At 41.0% G+C, this 19562-nt stretch overlaps 1 protein-coding gene across 7 annotated transcripts in view; it reads right to left on the bottom strand.

Moving 5' to 3' along the window:
* scn8ab (sodium channel, voltage gated, type VIII, alpha subunit b) overlaps positions 1–19562 on the bottom strand; it is a 45988-nt gene that overhangs the window by 4186 nt on the left and 22240 nt on the right. For 4 of the 7 annotated variants that reach the window (XM_008320028.3, XM_025060010.1, XM_025060013.1 and 1 more), the window contains 20 exons: positions 18216–18357; positions 17694–17900; positions 17325–17606; positions 16161–16517; positions 14545–14677; positions 13323–13561; positions 11450–11623; positions 10970–11326; positions 10684–10857; positions 10292–10585; positions 8600–8717; positions 8339–8493; positions 7016–7189; positions 4399–4521; positions 2040–2324; positions 1896–1949; positions 1669–1806; positions 1022–1126; positions 614–884; positions 1–46 (listed from right to left, as the gene is read on the bottom strand). The exon at positions 1–46 is cut by the window's left edge. In XM_008320028.3, the coding sequence (XP_008318250.1) occupies positions 1–46; positions 614–884; positions 1022–1126; positions 1669–1806; positions 1896–1949; positions 2040–2324; positions 4399–4521; positions 7016–7189; positions 8339–8493; positions 8600–8717; positions 10292–10585; positions 10684–10857; positions 10970–11326; positions 11450–11623; positions 13323–13561; positions 14545–14677; positions 16161–16517; positions 17325–17606; positions 17694–17900; positions 18216–18357 (3828 nt within the window). The remainder of the gene's footprint in view (positions 47–613; positions 885–1021; positions 1127–1668; positions 1807–1895; positions 1950–2039; positions 2325–4398; positions 4522–7015; positions 7190–8338; positions 8494–8599; positions 8718–10291; positions 10586–10683; positions 10858–10969; positions 11327–11449; positions 11624–13322; positions 13562–14544; positions 14678–16160; positions 16518–17324; positions 17607–17693; positions 17901–18215; positions 18358–19562) is intronic. The other 3 variants (XM_025060011.1, XM_025060012.1, XM_017036552.2) reach the window with 3 other exon arrangements.

The raw sequence follows: 19562 nt of genomic DNA on the forward strand, positions 1-19562 counted from the left end.
GTCGGTGACACAAAGTACTTCTCGATCAGGTCGGCCAGAAACATGCCTGAGGTAAAAGAGGTCAAAACGAACGTCATGTAGAAAAAACAAACAAATAGATCTTTTGCAAAAAATATTTCAACAGACAGAATCTAAAAGAATTAAGTACATTATTAAGTACTACATCATCTGAACGAGCTAGCATGATGCTATAAAAAAAATCTGCTCGCAATCCTACCTTTGTGTTACATTGTGAGGACGGTGTTCTTTGGGTTTTACGTCTCTCCCTTTCATCTCCAAAGGTGGACTAAACCTCATCTGACTGAATGATGTGTTTGGCTTCTTTTTAGCAGAGTTTTTTTTTTTCATTCCTGTTTATGACTTTAATTGAGTATTTTAAATTTTCAGTTTCAGACTGGACTCACACACAAGAAATCCCTGCTGGATTAGTGCATTTTAGGATATTCTAAACAATAAAACCATAGAGTTTTGTTTCAATTATTTGTTTCAATACACTGCTAATAAATCAATAACTAACACATTTTTCTCACACATTTTTTTCTTCCACAACCAGTTTCAAAGTATTTCTGCGTCGTACATTTCCCCATGGATCAATGAACTGGTGAATACTTGCCCACAATTGAAAGGATAACCACAACCACGTCAAAGATGTTCCAGCCGTTGGTGAAGTAGTAATGACGCAGCGCAAAGAGCTTCAGTAAAAACTCGCCGGTGAAGACGACGATGAAGATGAAGTTGACCCAGTAAAGCACATACTCCGTTTCGTCCGACTGGTCATCGGTCTCCACCATCATGGTGACCATGTTGAGGCAGATCAGCATCATGATGGAGATGTCAAACACCTGCTGCGTCACAAAGTCAAACACCATGCCCTGGATTTTGTTCTGGTAGAAGAAGGGAAGCAAAAAGAGCAGGAAATGTGTTATTATTGGTTTGTGTATAAGTTACATTTTCTTAAAGAGAGTATAAAAAATAATAATATTTAAATTATAAAAATATATATAGAAAGAAAAACAGGCACCTGAGGCCTTGGTATTGGTTTTTGAGGTTTCTTTGACCCCAGTTTCTTCATAGCATTGTAGTATTTTTTCTGCTCCTCCGTCATGAAGATGTCTTGACCTCCAAAGTATAGGCGAAAAAAAAGTATTTGGTTACAATTTGCGAACGCAGTACCATGGAGGTATTTGCATTTATTTTAGTTGTTCATTGACTTATTGATTGGACGCGGTCGCCCAATAAAATGTGCAACATTAGGAAGATTAGCTTAAGGGTGTCAAACATACAGCCCGCGGGCCAAAACCAGCCCGGTAGGGTGTTCAATCTGGCCTTTTGGATTAATTTTTGATAATAAAAAAATAAAAAATACACAAACACTTAATATTCAAGATGTTTTTTTGTAAAATTAGTATTACTTCCATTAAATGTGAACGAATAATAATAATAATAAATATCTAATATACTTCTGTACTTCTTTGCATGAAAACAAAGTGGTAAAACATGGAGTTTGACACCTGTGGTTTAGCTTATATCAGATAACTAAATTCAGTCTGTTCAGCTTTGGAAAAGACCAATAAATCGCTACAGCTTTAAATGAGAGTCCATTTAATTCAAATAAAACGTCTACTCAAAACAGCATTTTGTCTAGGAGACTGAATGAGGAAATCTTATCTTTTTCTTCTGCTGGTTGAAGTTGTCAATGATGACACCAATGAAGAGGTTCAGTGTGAAGAAGGAGCCGAAGATGATGAAGATGACAAAGTAAATGTACATATATAAGTTGTCTTCGTAGGAGGGCTGGTCCTCCAACTGCACGGAGTTTGAAGGAAAACAAAAACGGTCTGAAACACGACAATACCTGAAGGTGTCTGAGCTCAACAGTGTAGAAACCTGTGTACCTTTCTGGAATCGATGGCCGCGTACATAATGTCCATCCAGCCTTTGAATGTTGCCTGTTAAACGTGAGAAAAAATATTTGCGTCGGTCAACTACTCAAACGTGAGATAATGACCAATGAGGAGCCAGGTGAGTACACGTCTTACCACTTGCAGCAGTGCCAGGTATCCAGCGCCCACATTGTCAAAGTTGATCTTGACATTTTTCCACCTGACGCCAGAGACGTTTCTATTGATGAGATCGAAACACTGCGTTTTGTTGTTGACCACGTCGATGGGGAAGTACTCCTCGGCCGTCTCGTTGAAACAGTAGTAATACTTTCCCGCAAACAGATTGACTCCCATGATGCTGAAGATGAGCCAGAAGATGAGACAGACCAGCAGCACGTTCATGATGGAGGGGATAGCACCCACCAGGGCGTTCACCACAACCTGAGAGAAGGGTGAGGAAACCACAGGGTGTAACTCGGCAACCGCGCGTTCACAACGGAGAAGAGCAACACCACATAAAAATGCACATTCTTCCCTCCATTTTAACGTACTAGTTGTGCTACTGCTAATATAAATGTTTGCTTCATCTTCAACCACTTGATCCCATTTAGGGACCGGCTGGTGACCCTGACGGTCTCACCGTGTCTCTGTCCCAGCTGACGTCTCTAAACTGGTCTTAAATGTCTAAAATCCCTTCTTTGCCTGTATAATAAAGACTCAGAGTGACATAAATAGATTACAAACATTTAGAAATTGATCTCAAACTATTGTCTCAGACAAGTGTCTGAATCCAACTGGTGTTAAACGTTTTGAAGACTGTAATTCTGTGATTGTGTTTTATAACGAAATCCTGCACTTTTTTTTCGTTTGGGTTTAAAACTGTGGTGCCTACTGTGCAGTAAGTTCATAATTCACTAATTCATCATCATCGTTGTTGTTTTGTTGGAAAATGAAGGGCCTTGTTTGAATGTGCATTTACAAAAACACACTTGGATTAAAAGAAGCCAAACGAACTAACTCTGTACTACACAGGCAAACCACAAGACAACTGCGAAAGCTTTTCGTCAAATACTTGGATACAAAGTGCGTATAAAAAAACTGCAAAAATGATCATCATGATAATGGAATTCACTGAGGACCGTTAAGCAAGGATGGCGAGGGAGGGAGAGTATGCAACCAGAAGTTTGTTGGTCTTCCAGTGTGACAATGCCAAAGCCAAACTGTGTTCAGGTCAAATAACAGGGACCGTGGCTAAATCAGCGCTTTGAAAATGCCAAGCCTGGACATCGACAGAACACGACCCAGAGGTTGATCAAAACAATCACACTTAAGACAGTTAGAACTCGACTTATTCTGGGCAGGACTGAGTACTGAGCTGCTCTGGGGTTGGAGTCGGCACCAGAACCACCGTAAGACCAGTTCAAATGATTTAACTTTGGATCGTGACTGAGACCAGGACTGTCAAACTCATTTTGGTTCGGGGGCCACATACAGCCTGATTATCCAGTCAAGTGGGCCGGACCAGTCAAATCATTACATAATGACTTAGAAATGACAACAAATCCATATTTTCCCCCTTAGTTTTCATGCAATAATTTGGACACTCATTTTGTTAAATGAAATATAATTTAACAAAACAAGTGTTTGTGCTTTTTTTTTTTTTACTTTTTAAAATTCATTAAGTGGGCCTCATTGAACCCCCTACTGAGCCGTTTTTGGCCCGCGGGTCTTATGTTTGACACCCCTGACTTTTTTTGTTTTAGCCGCTACCAATTAAAATAAACAAGACATTAAACTTAATAAAATAAAATAAATAAATAGGACACAGTCTTAATCTTATTTTCTTATTTTATAGCCGTGCCTTCGTTCACACGCTGTTAGCGTGTTTGCTCCAATGACAAAGTAGCACCAAGGGTGCTGTGCTCAGTGCCGCTTCAAGTTTGCACCCCCGCCCCCCCGGTTGAATCAACTCAGTGCTCGGCCGCGTCGTTCTACCAATTCACTGACGCACGTCTCGTCTGCTTTACACTGAGACTGGGAGGTAAACAAACATGCTGTGTGTGATCATTTCTATCAACCTCTTGTTGTCCTCTTACAGTATTATGGTATGGCATCTCGTTCAGATTCACGTCTCTCATACGGACAGAAAGAGATTTTCTTTTCTTTTACCTTCTTTTATTTTTAATTTATATTAGATAAATTAAGAACTCTTTCATGACAATTTCTGTTACTTCAGTAAAGCACTACATTTATAACATGTGAAATGAATTATGATTAATCAAAACAGATGCACTAACCAACATCTGAGATGATTTCTGCTTCCATGCAAAAAGCGAAATTTTCATAAAAAGGGGTTTGCTTGAAGAAGAAAAAAAAAAAGAAAAGTAACCCCGCATCCCAGGAGGATATTTACAGATTTTTTTTTTTTTTTTTGTATTGCCATCTCTAGCATGCGTTGGTGTTTTTAATTAATCAGCATGCAGAAAGACCAGCTGCCTGGTGTCTTTGGTCTTACCCTCATCCCTTCAAACCGTGACAGGGCCCTGAGGGGTCTCAAGGCCCTCAGTGTTCTGAGTGATTTAATCGGGCCTAGATCGGAGAAGCCCAATGCATTAGCTATAAGGCTGACTATAGACACCTACACAGATAGGGACAGAAGGAGAGGAAAGACAGAAGCAAAGGAAGAGAGGACCCACACAGTTAGAGGGGATTTAGAGAGAAGGATGAACCCTATATATGAATATATATATATATAAAGTGTCAGGATTGCTGAGTGGTTATAGAAACACATATACATGTATACTGATACATATGAAGTTTCCCCTCTGTTAATGGACGCACGCAGAATGTGAGCTCCAACAGGGGTCGCTAGAGTCAGTGTACGTGAGTTTTCCTTTTTGAAATTTTCTAGTGTGTTTGTTTTAGTTTGGCAAGCCGGTCTAGTGCCACAACCAGCTTTACAGCAGAGTGAGCACACCTGGAAAGAAACTTGTGGTTGACACAGTGAGAGGGAGAGAAGATAAAGAGTCAAACAAAGGGAAAAAATCAGAGGAAAGATGTAGTCACAAACACTAAATCAACATGACACGCTCATATACACACAGTACACACTACAGAACAGTACAGAGAGCACACTGTTACTCCGAGAGAGCGGAGAGGTCGAGGACAACTTTTTAAGGGTTAGAAGAGAGAGAGAGTAACCTGTGAAAGTAGGAGTCCCAACACAGCAACACAAACCTTACCCTGGACCCTTACACACCGAGCCCTCGGCCACGCTCAACTGCAGCACAAGGTCTCTAGTAACTTAAAGAGAGACACAGTTAGATGCACCTGCTGTGAGAGAGACAACAATCAGTCAGTTAGACAACAATCAGTCAGTCAGTCAGACAACAGTCAGTGTCAGAGGCTGGTGTGAAAGTCAAAAAGGACGAAACATGAATTTGTTTTACAAAGGAGAACAATCACATTCCATCTCAACACCCAGCATGCATTTGTTGGAGTTCAACTTCAGGTGAGAGCCCCAACGAGTGTCAGACGGGCCACTCACCCACCGCCTGTAGACAGACTAATGGAGCTGAAAATGACACCGAGGGTTTTAGAACAACCATCAACTGAACAGCACTGACTCAAATCCACCGACTCTACGATGATGAATTTGAAGATAAGGTAAAGTCTTTATATTTTTTCCTTTATTAATGATTCCATGATATGTGAAAAAATGTATATATTAACCCTTTAGGGGGCATCGTAGGGCGTAAAATATGGCAAATAAATAAATAAATAAAAAAATTACAAATCTTGTTTACCCGTACGTCGTAGGGCGTGAAATATGGCAAAAAAATAAATCAATAAAAAAATTACAAATGTTTACCCGTACATAAAGGTTATTTCTTGCAATACTCTGTATGTACGTGTTACAAAATGTTTTTTGATTTTTTTTATTACTCTGTATGTACGTGTTACAAAATGTGTAAAGTGTTTTTTTTCTTAGAATAGAAAATGCTTATTTTATCATGAAAATAATAAAAATACCATAATTTAAATTAATAAAAATGAATAAAAAATTTCCAACAAAACATTTTATAAACCACAGAAACCTGTGATAGAGCGAAAAATACGCAATACAAGAATAAACTTTGAGGGAAACCATCGCGCCATAATGACATCATTCCTTTCAACATTATGTATTCACCGTGTTTTCAAAATGTTGTTTTCTTTTTAAGGATCCTTGTGTTGTTGAGAGAGATGCTTGAATTTATTGCAGAAAAAAAAAATCATGTCGGATTCTGGCTTTTTCTTGATGTTTTTCTAAAACCCTGTGCCACATTTACAACGCTGAGACACACATTTCTGAGCAGTAGCATACAGGGCTGCAGCACCGTTATGGTCCCAAACCACTGCAGCAGATTCTGGCAACCGAGTAGAAAACAAGTCACATGCATCTGAAATCCCTGGACATTCTAATGTGGTTCTTCATCAGAGGCTGCAGAAACGGCACGGATGAAATTCTGATGATGCAAAAAAAAATCCTATCCCAGCACTGACAGTCATGTCTGTTAGAAAGTGCAGCTACTGACTCAACTTCTCCAAGCCGTTAATAGACTCACTCGCCTATTTTTAGTTCTTTAAAATAGAAAAATGATCTGTATTTTTCAAATAAAATCGCATCTCATCGCTGAAAATGAGTTACCATTATTTCTAACTTGTGTCGAGTTTTCATGGCCTAAAATCATTACTATTTTTTCTGCCATTAGCCATGAGGCTAACAGAGGAAGATGACTTATTAACTGGGCCTCTGAGGTTTGATCAGTGCTATACGTTGGACATCAACTATGTTTTTTTGAAATTCCAATAAGTAAAAGGGTTGATATGTGAATTATTAATTATTTTTTTGACAGAGTCAGATCCAGAGGAGGGAACAAACACAGTGTATAAGTTATTCCAAAAATAAAACACAAAAATATGCCTTATCTTTTCACATATTATATCTGCATTTTAACTTTTTCATAATGTTTAATGTTGTGCCCAAGGATCTTTTTTCCAACAACGTTTTTCAGCATTTCTTGAATTCTTTGAGTGCATACTGAACATCACACACACACACGTCACAGGTGAACAGCGCGTGTACTTACATCCACAATGAAGAAGTCCAACCAACACCAGGCATTAGTGAAGTACTTGACGAAGCCGTAGGCCACCCACTTCAGCAGCATCTCCAGGATGAAGATGTAGGTGAAAACCCGATCAGCGTACTCCAGAATGATTTTCACCGTCTTCCTCTGTTCAATGTACACGTCCTCAAAGGCCTGGAGGAAATCGCAGCAGCACGAAACACAGATATTTCATTTCATGTCTGTTTTCTGACATATCCACATACATTCACATATACTTTATATATATATATATTCGCCTCTTTACTCAGTGAAACATCTATACGATGAGTGAAAATCCCAGCCTTCCTTCTTCCCATTACTGCCCCCATCCCTTCCTCAGGACATTAGTGTTAAAAGAATTTTCCAGAGGAATTTAACTGAAGAAGCCACTGGCCTTCCTCCACCAGAAAGCTGCAAAGCTAAGCTGGATTCTGACCGTTTAAAAAGTCAGTGCATCACAGCACTTTAGTGTCCATTAAAGAGAATCAGCTGCAGAAGGACAGCAGGAGACGACCCTGCATGTCCACTGTCCAACAACAAACACCACATGGATTTGTAAGAGTTAACAGTTGGATAAGGTACTTGCCAGTCGGACATTCATTCATGTTACCTCTGGGAGTCTGCACCACTGCTGCTAACCTAATTTCATTGCGCTGTACTGCTGTGTTTTGTAATGACAATGAAGAGTTTTTCTCATTTGTTCTATTCTCTTTTTTTTTTTTGATACTTTAAATTCTAACCTCCTTCTATAATCACCAATGTTTGATTTCAAACCCCAGGTACACCTGCTCTACTTCTGGGATTTAGGGTCCGCGACGTGATCCTGCGATTAGTATTAGTCATTCTGTATAATGATGAACAGTCATGGAGCTTATTATATTATTTTACAATGATGATCCATCCATCCATCCATCCATTTTCATCCATTCATCCGTATTTTTTTTTTTAGATTTTTGTGATAGAATTTGATGTTTAGATGTGATCATGTCATGTCAAGTTAAGCCATAGTTTGAGCCACATTTACGTAAGTGGAGGATTAACAATCGAAGAGGAACTCTTGAAAAGGGAACCGCTGGTTAGGAAGGTGTGATTCTTAACTAGGCCAGGAGGGAGTCTCTGAACAGTGGGGTCTTCAAGAGCTTTTTTTAAAAAATATCTGCCTCTTATTCTTCATGTTTAATTCTTTGGTATAATTTCATCTGCCTCTTATTCTTCATGTTTAATTATTTGGTATAATTTCTAAACTAATGATATTTATTATTATACATATGTACATATAAATAGTGTAAACAACGTCCTCACCAGAGCTCCACTGCTGAGCAGGATCATAAAGATGATGAGGGTTTCAAACCAGTTGTGTTCCACGATCAGGTAGCACGTCTTCCTCAGGAACCACCAGTGTTTGCCCCAGCCATGAGTGATGGGAACATCACAGCACTTGTATTTAGCCACACATTCTGTAGGACCAACGGTGAAAAAGACCCTTTAATCAGACTGATAATTACAACGTACAAAATACTCCTTTTTATTTTACAGAGTAATTGTCCAGTAAACCCATCGTACCGTCGGTCCAGCAGGGTTCTGGGTCCAGGTACTCCTCCACCACCTCCACCACCGCCACCTCCTCCATATCAGGCTTGATGTCAATCGTGCTTCCCTCAGATGAACTGGTGTCATCCATCTGAGACAAATGGGAGCAGCAAAGACAACAGTTGAGAACAACGGCCGACTCATAAGATGCCGTGAAGCCCAGAAATGCAGCGCGGAAAAGTAGTGCAGCCGTTAAACTGACGCCCCTCTGGGTTTATATGCCTGACATGATTTATTGCTGAAGGTACAGTATGTTGCAGCCATGTACTGCACCTAATTTCTCCTTGACGACGGCTTATTCTGCAGACTTAATATTAGCTGCAAAAACCAAAGGCATTAAACACAACTGGTGTTGTGATGATTTTACACCGACGTGTGGTATTGATACAAACACTTCATTAGGGAATTTATTATTAATAATACATTAAAAAAAATAACTTCATTGTTTTAGATGAGTTTTTCTACCACTACTACTACTACCACTACCACTACTACTACTACTACTACTACCACTACTACTACTACTACTACTACTACAGCAGCATCTCACAGTACGCCCTGAAAGACACGGCTTGTCTTAAGGCCAACACCACCAATAAATCATGTTACATCCTCACAACGGGTCAAGGTGAAGCGGAGCAGACAAGTGAAACCCCAGCAAAAACAGCATTCTTATTGTAATTACGTACGTACACACACACACACACACACACACTCAGCCAATTCAATTCACTAGAGAATGATACTGCACTTTGTAAATTTCAGTCGTCAGCAAAGGCCTGCATTCACACACACTCTCTCTTCTTCTTCTTCTTCTTCTTCTTCCTCTTCCTCCGCCCAGAACGAGCAGGAGAGTCTGTGCCTGTTGTGATTGGCTCGTCAGCAGCTCTGTCTGTGTCAGTGTGCCCTGTGGTAGGCTGTGGATGCAGGGTACAGGGATGTGCGTTCTGTCGTTGGGAGGAGGTGTGGGGGGGGGGGCAGTAGAGTATGAAGACGGTGCAGGTACAGTAGTGAAGCTGTTGCTGCATTTTCTCCTTTCTTTCTTCTGGTAACCAGGTCAAGGTGACCCGCTCTCCCCCCCCCCCCCCCTCCTGCAGGAGACTTTTATACAAGAGTCCGCGTCTGCTTTTACCTTTCTCCCACATTTAGCGTTAGCTGTAGACACTAGCACCTCTTTCCCACAGAAACTTGCGTGTGGTGAATCTGCATTTGTTTTTGTTTTTCTTTTACACAGCTCAGCCACAGTTTGACACTGGACACCGTTTGATATTTGTCTCCGTCTCAGACTGAAAGGACTGGCTTTTTGTTGACCAGGGCTGAATAATGTCTGTTAAATATATATATAATATCTGTTAAAGACAACTTGATCAACCTAAAGCTTTTCATCGTCTAAAATGATCACATAAAAAAGACTGTGCTTCAAACAAGGACCAATTTAAGTATTGAAATACCCTCAGATCAGCACTGCAGGAAAGTGTAAAAAAAAAAAATCGGTGGAATTTTCTTTAAAAAAAAAAGTCTAAATGTCTTCGGAATATAATAGTAATCTTCAAAATAATCTTGCTTCATAGTTTAACATATTAAACAATATGACCTTTAGGCCTGACCTGTTACATAACACTTCTCTATGCAGTAACGTCTGTAGCAGACCCCTCCTCTACTCACATCTTTGCTGTTCTCCACGTCTGATTCGCTGCTGAAGTCCTCCGTATTCAGATTTTCAAAGTCCGACTCCCCGACAGCGATGGGAACACAGACGGTGAGGTTGGGGTTGTGGATGAAGGACATGTAGTCTTCATCAATCATGTACTTCCCCACGCTGCTTCCAATACCACTGGTGGTGCCGTTGCCATTTTTAGCGTAGTCCAGTTCACGGTTGATGTCCACAGTGTGGTTGGCGATGCAGTTGAGCTTCTTCTCGTACATTTCGTCCAGAGGCTTCTGTTCGTCCTCTATGGGCTGCGGGTCACACAAATGTACGGATGAAATTGTTAGAGAACGGAAAAAAACAATCGGCAAACACAACGTTGAGTAGCCGACACATGATTATTCACAACCTTCCGCAGCACTGTGGCCATGATGCCCCGGGAGTTGGCCTTAAACCAAGCGATGCCTATCTTAATGCGGTTGACGGCGAGCTGCAGGTTGTTGGGCTCGCCGTCGTCATCGGTGGCAGCCAGGTTGTCTGCGCTGAAGGAGCTCAGTAACAAGGCAAGAAACAGGTTGAGCACCTGAGGAAAAAACAAACAAACGCACGCTGAAACAACCATTAATGAACAGTAGATGGCAGTCAACTGTGATTCACTTTCGTTTACACCATCTAATCCTCATTCTCCCTCTTACCACCAGGTTTCCAATGACCATGACCATCATGAAGACGATGAGACACATGCTCTGTCCCGCCACCTCCATGCAGTCCCACATCGTCTCGATCCATTCTCCACACAGAACTCTGAAGACGATCAGGAAGGAGTGGAAGAAGTCGTTCATGTGCCAGCGAGGCAGATCACAGGTCGGCGCGATCTTACACACGCAGTCCTTGTAGCTCTTTCCAAACAGCTGCATGCCCACCACGGCGAAGATGAAGACGATGATGGCCAACACCAGGGTCAGGTTACCCAGAGCGCCCACGGAGTTACCAATGATCTTGATCAGCATGTTGAGTGTAGGCCAGGACTTGGCCAGTTTGAAGACCCTCAACTGAGAGAGGAAACAAAATAAAAAAATAAATGCTTTTTTCCCAGCAGTAACTTTATCTTTCATATGTTAAATAGATCAATAAATCAGTCCATGACGTTACTATGTCCATGCTCTACCACTTACCAATCGGAATGATCTGAGCACAGACAGACCTTCCACATCAGCCAATCCCAGCTCAACTAAACTGAGTGTCACGATGAAGCCATCAAAGCAGTTCCAGCCTTCTTGAAAGTAGTAATACGGATCCATGGCAATCAGCTTGGCAAACATCTCACCAGCGAAGATCCCTGTGAAAACCTGTGAATCAACAACAACAACAAAAAAAAGACGCCAATTAAAAACAAGAGGAAACAGGAAAAATAAATAAAAATAATAAATAAATAACCTTTCAATCACATTTGAATAAGTTACTGTCTGTGTGTTCTCTTTTCTTGCTAAATGTTTGTCGTTATAAACCGTATTTTCCAGACTATAAGTCGCTCCGGAGTGTAGGTCGCACCAGTGCCCTCTAGCGGCAGTTAGTGTGAAAATAACGAACATGTAAATTTTCAGTGGTACAGTAGTAGCAGACACTTGTACACAAGCCTAGAGTGCCCTCTAGCGGCTGTCAGTGATACACCGGCACACCTAACTGATTGACCAGACCATAAGGGCTACAGTACGGCCTGCAGTCAAGGACGAGGGTTTAAATAACCCGTAAGAGTTGAGGCTATGTTAGTTAAAAAAAAGACAGTTGCACCTTTAAAGGACTTAAAGGTTGAATGTTTGGGACAGGGTTTGATTCCATGTGGAACATGACGTAAGTATTTACATAATTAGCACTAAAGGTTAAAAATGTACATCAAAAAAAAAAAGTTACATTATTTTGAAGCAGACCGCTCGCATTTAATTGGTAAGTCATGTCGTCGGGCAGAGGTGCACGGAGCTGCGTGGAGTAACATCCACCCAAGAGCTAATAAAGAGATGAAGCAGTGCTGCAGAGAACAACCAGTGATTCATACTGCACCATCGTCACACCACGGCGTTTCCTCCAACTTAGAGCTCTGATTTACTCCCCACTCGGTGCCAGTCACTGTGATTTCATTTACCTGACTAAGTTTGGACACCGTGCCAATTTTACCAGCATTAGACAGCTGTGTTACAGGAATTTATGACAGCTGAGGTGGCCTAGCACGGCCGCTCTGGCTGTACTGCTGCCTCATCCCGGCACATCCGGAACGTTCTCCGCACCTGTCACGGACCGGTCAGTAAGTGCAACGACTGCTGCTGTGTTTGTGTGTGTGTGTGTGTGTAAGTCGAGTGTAGTCGAGGTAAGCGAGATTCAACGGAAGCAGGAGAGAGACCTGAGTGAGGGCGATCAAAGTTTGAGGAGCAGGCTGACTGGCTGCTTTAAAATGGAGCTAAATATTTAATGAGAGCCCATCACGGCCCTATGTACTCTGTGCATGTGTGCGTTCTTAAGTGCCCATATCAAACCCAGGGCCTGATGTAGTGGTTTGAGGTTACGTAGGTAAGACCATATAGAAGGAGTGGACGAAGCCGTCCAGGTGCAGATGAAGACAGGGTTCAACCTGAACAGAAGTTCAGTTAGAGACCGGACGTTCAGTCGTCACATTTTCAAAACAAAATAAAAACAGAAATTCATTGAAAAATCTCAGCCAGCAGAGTTGTTGGTACTACACGTGCTCCGTTACTGAGAACTCCCACTTAGTGATAGTGAATTACTTGCATTTTACTCATCACCAAAGTCAGCAGGGGGCAGCCTTAAGCGCCCGGGGAGCAGTGTGTGGGTATATACAACGTGGGTATTGCAGGGAAAAGGCAAAAGTATAACGATAATGTAAATAAATTATATAATTACATAGAGTTTGGTGGGCCGGATTAAAAAGCCGAACGGGCCGCATCAGGGCCCCAGGCCTTAGTTTGCCCATGCCTGTTTTAGGGCCTGAAAAAGTAACAAGGTAATTGAGAAGAAGAATAAAGTTCTGCTTCTTACCAAGTTGCCCACAGACAGAACCCCCGCGAAATGGGTGGTCATGGGGTAGTGCTCCATGGCCATGAAGAGGGTGTTGAGGACGATGCAGATGGTAATGGCCAAGTCAACGAAAGGGTCCATGACAATCAGGTAGACTATGTGCTTGATCTTCAGCCACATAGGAAAGCACTCCCAGATGAGGAAGGTGTTTGAAAACTTGTACCAACATGGAGGACACTTCCTCTGAGACTCCTCCAACTCTGTGAGGTAGAAGTGAAGAAGAGAGAAAAAAAAGGGGGGCAAAAACAATCTAAAAGTTACCCTTCGGAGTTCAAAAGATGAATCTTTTTACAGTCTAATTTCTGAGCAACTAACACACATGATAGTAACAAAACATATTTTCATGGACATCAGCTTAAAAAAAAAGCTGAAGAAAAGGCTAAAAAAATCCACAGAAAAACAGATAGATAAAAAATATTAATCTAATGTGAATGAACCAAAATAAACCAGGATTTGAACAGAAGTGCAACAAAAAATCCTGATAAAACCATAGTTTAAAACTAGGGATGTCTAATATTAACATTTTGCTAATATCCGATATACCGGTATTGTCCAAATACTTAATTTCCGATTCCGATACATGCAGCTGTTTCCCCCCAAAACTGCAGTAAACATCTCATCACAAGCGATTTCAGCATATTTGTCAAAACCCATGCATCGTATTATCGGATTTTCATGATCGGAAGTAAAACTGATAAGGATTCTTACAGATATTACATTATTTTGCTAATATCGGGCCGATATCATATTAATTAATATTAATGCAGAATGCTAATGTAGAATGTAACAAGCAGTCAGTTGGCCGTGGAAGATGGTGGATAAAAAAAAAATCCAAAAAAAAAAAAAAAAAAAAAGCTCTGCTGATTTCTTAAATTAACGTATGTTTTACATAAAAATAAAATATAAAATCATTTTTTTCCTAGTGAGCCTGTTTGGAATCCATTTATTTCCCTGAATAATAATCAACAATAATAATCGAATCCATAAATGAAACGTTGAACCATATCATGTCCTTCTCTAAATGGAAGTTTTCAGTTTCAAAAACCAAACCAGAGGAGGGGGATGATTCAGACGAGGGTTCGTTCAGACTGTATCTGACACCTGACACCGGCTCAGTGAATGATTAGAGGTGAATATCGTAAATGAGGTTTTTTTGTGCGGGACACGGTCAGAGGCTGCGTACCCTCGAGCAACGTGTTGGTGACGACGCTCATCTGGCTGTTGGCGCGTTCCTTCCCTTTGAAGGAGGAGTTGAGCTGATCCACGGACACCATGAGAGAGCCGGAGTGCTTCTTCTTAATCTCCACATCGGTTGTCTGTACTCAGAGAAAGACATGAGAGAGTCAGAGACGACGTCTCACACGGATGAACACGCGGCTCAGGCGACGGTGTTTCCTCAGGAGGCCGACAGCCTCGTGCACTCCTTATCTCTCCAACTACTTTTAACGGCACATACTGCTCCTCATTACCCAGAGTGCTTCACTGAAGCATTTCCTGTGACACGTACCGTATCACACCAACTGCAAGTTCTAAAACAACGGCCTCCATTCAGACCACAACATTAGACACATGGTGCTTAGTCAAAAAGTTCCAAGATGAGAATTAAAAATCTGATTTCACATCCTAAAACATGTGAAGACTCGGCTTTATGGTTCAGTTCTTCTGCCATTTTTTTTTTTTCTGAATCAGGGGTTTGTCTTAGCCCTTAATAATTCAAATTTGGGCAACATATTTTTTTATATATCAGAAAATTTATAAGGAACACAATTTTAGTCTTGAGATAAGTCAAAGAAGCAGGTTGTGGTGGGAGAGACACCCACCAGTGTTGTACAAAGAAGAAATATTTACAGGGTACAATATGGACGATAATAGATAATACATAAGAATTTTTATTTAATTTTCTCAGAACTTTTCGACTTTTATTATATTTAATATAAGAATTTATAATTCCTAAATAATTCACTTTGCAGAATTTGGATTGGCTGATACAGCCGGTAAATCAGTCCTAACAATATCAAGGCTTTCATTTATAAGAATGTTACTGTTGAACTCCTCACTGTGTGCTGCACCGTTACAACCCTTCATCATGTCATGTGACTACATTGCATGCAACAGCATGCACGTCAAGATCACGGAGGGGACACAGGGAACGTCAAGACATCATTGGCAGCGACATCATGCTACATCTAGATAAAAAGGTGAAAGCGGGACTACCATGCTATCTAGAATGAAGGAAATTTGGTTGTGGGATAATTTGGTTGTTTTTGTTTTTTGTTTTTTTCATCAGACAAAGATTAGAAGCAAAGGATGAGAGGTGGATAAAAGATTAGAAAAGGAAGGTGTATGAAGATGGAACAACGACGATAACTGAGAATTAGGTCAGACTGCTTTTTTTTTTTCTGTGAATCGTTTAGTGGTTTTAAAACAAATTACAGTCCAGATGTTTATGTATCGATGGGCTGATATCCAATTGCGTTATTATTAGTGACTAATCAATGAGTGAGCAGTGAGTTGTGGATACTATTTCAGCTTGTTAGTGCATTTTTGAGCTGTTATAACAAGAGCGGCAGGAAAAAGGGCTACAGGCTCAAGGTTAATGTGTCAGCGTCAGTGTCGGACAAAATAATAGCAATAAGAGGAAGAAGAATCTAGAATTTAGGGGAAGGAAAAATAAGTATTTGAGTTTGGGTTTATGAGTAACTGGGGTCAAGGGGAAGAGGTTGTAAAAGGAGAAGTTGCAGAGACCAGGGCCGCCGCCATCATGCCTAAACTATATTGGTGTCCCACGGACGTCCTTACACTGTCATCAGTGGCTGCCTTATCTATTTTCACCTCAGGCAGAAGGCGTCGGCCGGGCCCGGGGCCGATGAGAGACACCACGCCATTGCAGTCCACCGTGCTGTTCCTCTTCCCTCCAGGGTGTGGCGCTAGTGGGTGGATTCGTGACGAGCCTTGGCTGTAGCCACTGTAGCTGTTGCGGCGGTAAGGGATAAACAGGGAGCCGCGGCGGTCTTCGCTCTCCTCCACCGTACTGTGCTCATCGTCAGCGAACTCGTTCTCCGAGCCGATGTCTTTAGGACGTCCTTTAAAGCTGAAGATGCTGCTGCGGCTGTTGTGGCGCGACATGAAGGGCGAGCCGGGGATGCTCAGCAGCGACTGGAGAGACAGAACAGACAGTTGTCTAACGACGTCAACATCATTTAAAAAAATTAAAATAGACACTGTTTATGCTTCTCTAACAATGTACAAACTCAAGTCCAACTTTTAAAACTTTTCACCTAAGACAGAGGAAAAAACTGTTCTCAGTCAGAAACCTGAATGCACATGTCCTTCAAACCGTGAGGGCATTTTGAATAAGAACCACGAAAAAGAAAATACAGAAATAAAGACTAGTCAGAAACCTGAATGCACATGTCCTTGCATTTTGAATAAGAAATCGAATCGAATCGAAATCGAATAGGAAATCGATGTCTCTTCACAAAGTCTCACTGATCGCCATCTGACACATGCAGAGTCAGAGCCACACGTCAGTTTTGTGCAGAACCTCCACTGAATTCTCAGATGGACTGAAAGAACATGAAACGTATTCAGGGTTCTGATGATTCACTGTTGTAGTTTGACTTTGGACTCGATGTTCTGGATGTTCTAGATGTCATCTTTCTACACTTTATAATAATATAAACAATTATTGTTATTCAAAACTACAGACACAGAACAATGATGTCAAGTTATCCAATCAGACAATGTATTTGTTTTTTCTACCTAGCAACACTAGTTTCACTCAGTTCACATGCATGGCTGCAGTAAAGGAGGAAACAGAAACCTTGAAAATTATAGGACAATGTTTGCATTCTTGCAGCGTCGTAGATTGGTATATAGACAGAACTTTGTTAACGTCTTGTTTGGAATATTAAAGATTATGCTATCATAAATCTTTTTGTTTTGTTCTCTACACAATTTCACCTGGTTCATGATGGACGTCTTCCTCCCCAGCCGGGTTCCAGGGAAACGAATGGTGCTTTTCTTGCTGCCGTCGTCCGACTCAGACTTGACAACCTTTTCACTGTCTCCCTTCTCTTTATCCTGTTCTTTCTGCCGCCATTTCTTTTTACGATTTCGTCGTTCTTTGGCGCTCTTGGAGCTCAGCTTGGAAACCTCGGAGGAGCTGCGGGACAGGTGCCCCCCTCCTTCATCCTCTAACGCAGCCTCAGACACTGTACCTGCAGACGTGGCCATGGCGGCAGCCTAAGAGGACGTAAAGGCAAAGGTGTAAAAGAACACAATAATAACAATCACACCAGGGTGTGCTCATGAATTTGAATAAAGATTAACTTGAGTTTCCTCCTGTTGTCTCTTCAGCTGCTCGAGCATGGCCTTGAACTCAGCCTCCTTCTGCTCTGCCTCCTCCATGGTGGCCTGATTCTGCTCCTCATAAGCCATGGCCACCACAGCTAAGATGAGATTCACCAGGTAGAAGGAGCCCACAAAGATGACAAGCACAAAGAAGATCATGTAGGTCTTCCCTGCAGCACGCAGAGTCTGTCAGGAAATAAATCAGAGCGTCAGAGTGACACAAAATAGAAAAAAGAAAATTCACACATTCAATAAAACGTTTTTTTTATTATTTCTCTTCCATTAGTGTTGACTATCAGATAAACCTTAACCCAAACTGAACTAGACTGGTTTTTACCGGTTGCTAAGTTGTGTTCAGGTGTTCAAGTCTGTGATGTCTTTGGAAAGTTTTTAAATTTTGATTTATTTCTTAAAATGTTTCATGATTATTTAGCCATTGTCACTTATTGTCATTTTTTCATTAAAATGATAATATGGATAAAAAAAAACAAAATTCTTTACCAGCATGTAGAGATTTTCCCAGAAGTCCTGGGTCATGAGTCTGAAAAGGGTGAGGAACGCCCATCCGAAACTGTCGAAGCTGGTATAACCATAGTTGGGATTCCTTCCGGCTTTCATGCAGGTATATCCCTCCGGACATCGCCTGAAAACAACATACAAATATCTGAAAACAGGAGCTAAAAAAATAGGAATAGGAATAAAATCCTTTGTCTTAAAATCTCCAGTGCAGCTCATCCTCCATCACTGCTACAGAGAACAGCTGTGGACAGTGGAGTGGACAGTGGAGTGGACAGTGGAGTGGACAGTGGAGTGGACAGTATGAATCTGTATGTTGTAAATAGAAAATGTCAAGACATTAACTGTCTTCCCAGTACTCTACTGCTCACCACAACAATTCAAATGTTTATTCGCATTAGACGCAGCTGGATGTTTTTCACACCTGTTTTCTTTCTATTTGTGACTAATACAAATGATGGAATATTCATATAAAAACAGTCAAGAAAAAAAATGCAAAATATAACTTTAAAAGTAGCTTCATTGACTCTAAAAACACACCAAAGAGATCATCTCCCTTCCCCTAAATTTATGCTAACCTTCCGCTGCGCTACAAGCAAGATGCAGTTCTCAGCAATCACCACTAGGCTGAGAATAGAGTCGAGTGTAGTCACAACAGCTTAACAATGGAAGCGTAAGTCAAACTAAAAAAAAAGTGTTTTAAATTTTTTACAAAATCTAATTTTGAGTGATCCTGCACACGATCAGACAAAAAAACATTTGTGAGTCCGTGAGCTAATCCTGAATCCTGTGTCACTAATATGTACAAATAAAAAACACTTGAGAAACATTGAGATGAAAACATCCTGTATGTGTGTGTGTGTGTGTGTGTGTGTGTGAAGGTGGGCTGGCTCTGCCTGTGCATGTGTGCTCATAGTACATGTACAGTATCAGTATTAGGACATTGATGAAACACACCTTAATATTTCATGAACTTTTCAAAAGGGAGAAAGTGTACGTCATTAATTATGAATGGACGAACAACTGCTTTCACTGCAGGTGTACACAAGAACACACATACGCAGTGTAGTAAATAAAGCGCTGAAAAACAACGTACTCAGAGAATTCACTGTGCGACTTGTTTAGATGTTTTGTGAAACGAAACTGCAGAAGCCTGAAGGTCTTTCATGTAAAGATCAGATGTTAAAGTGAACAACGACAAAAAAGTAAAAAAAAAAAACAACAACATTGCCCTTGAAGAAGGACAGATGTCTAAGACACTGCAACGCCCGCACCTTCATACCTGGCCACTAGGGAGTCACTTTTAGCTGTACTGTATAATGATGTACTAGG

Source organism: Cynoglossus semilaevis, chromosome 11 (assembly GCF_000523025.1).
Source record: "Cynoglossus semilaevis isolate Cse_v1.0 chromosome 11, Cse_v1.0, whole genome shotgun sequence".
NCBI lineage: Eukaryota > Metazoa > Chordata > Actinopteri > Pleuronectiformes > Cynoglossidae > Cynoglossus > Cynoglossus semilaevis.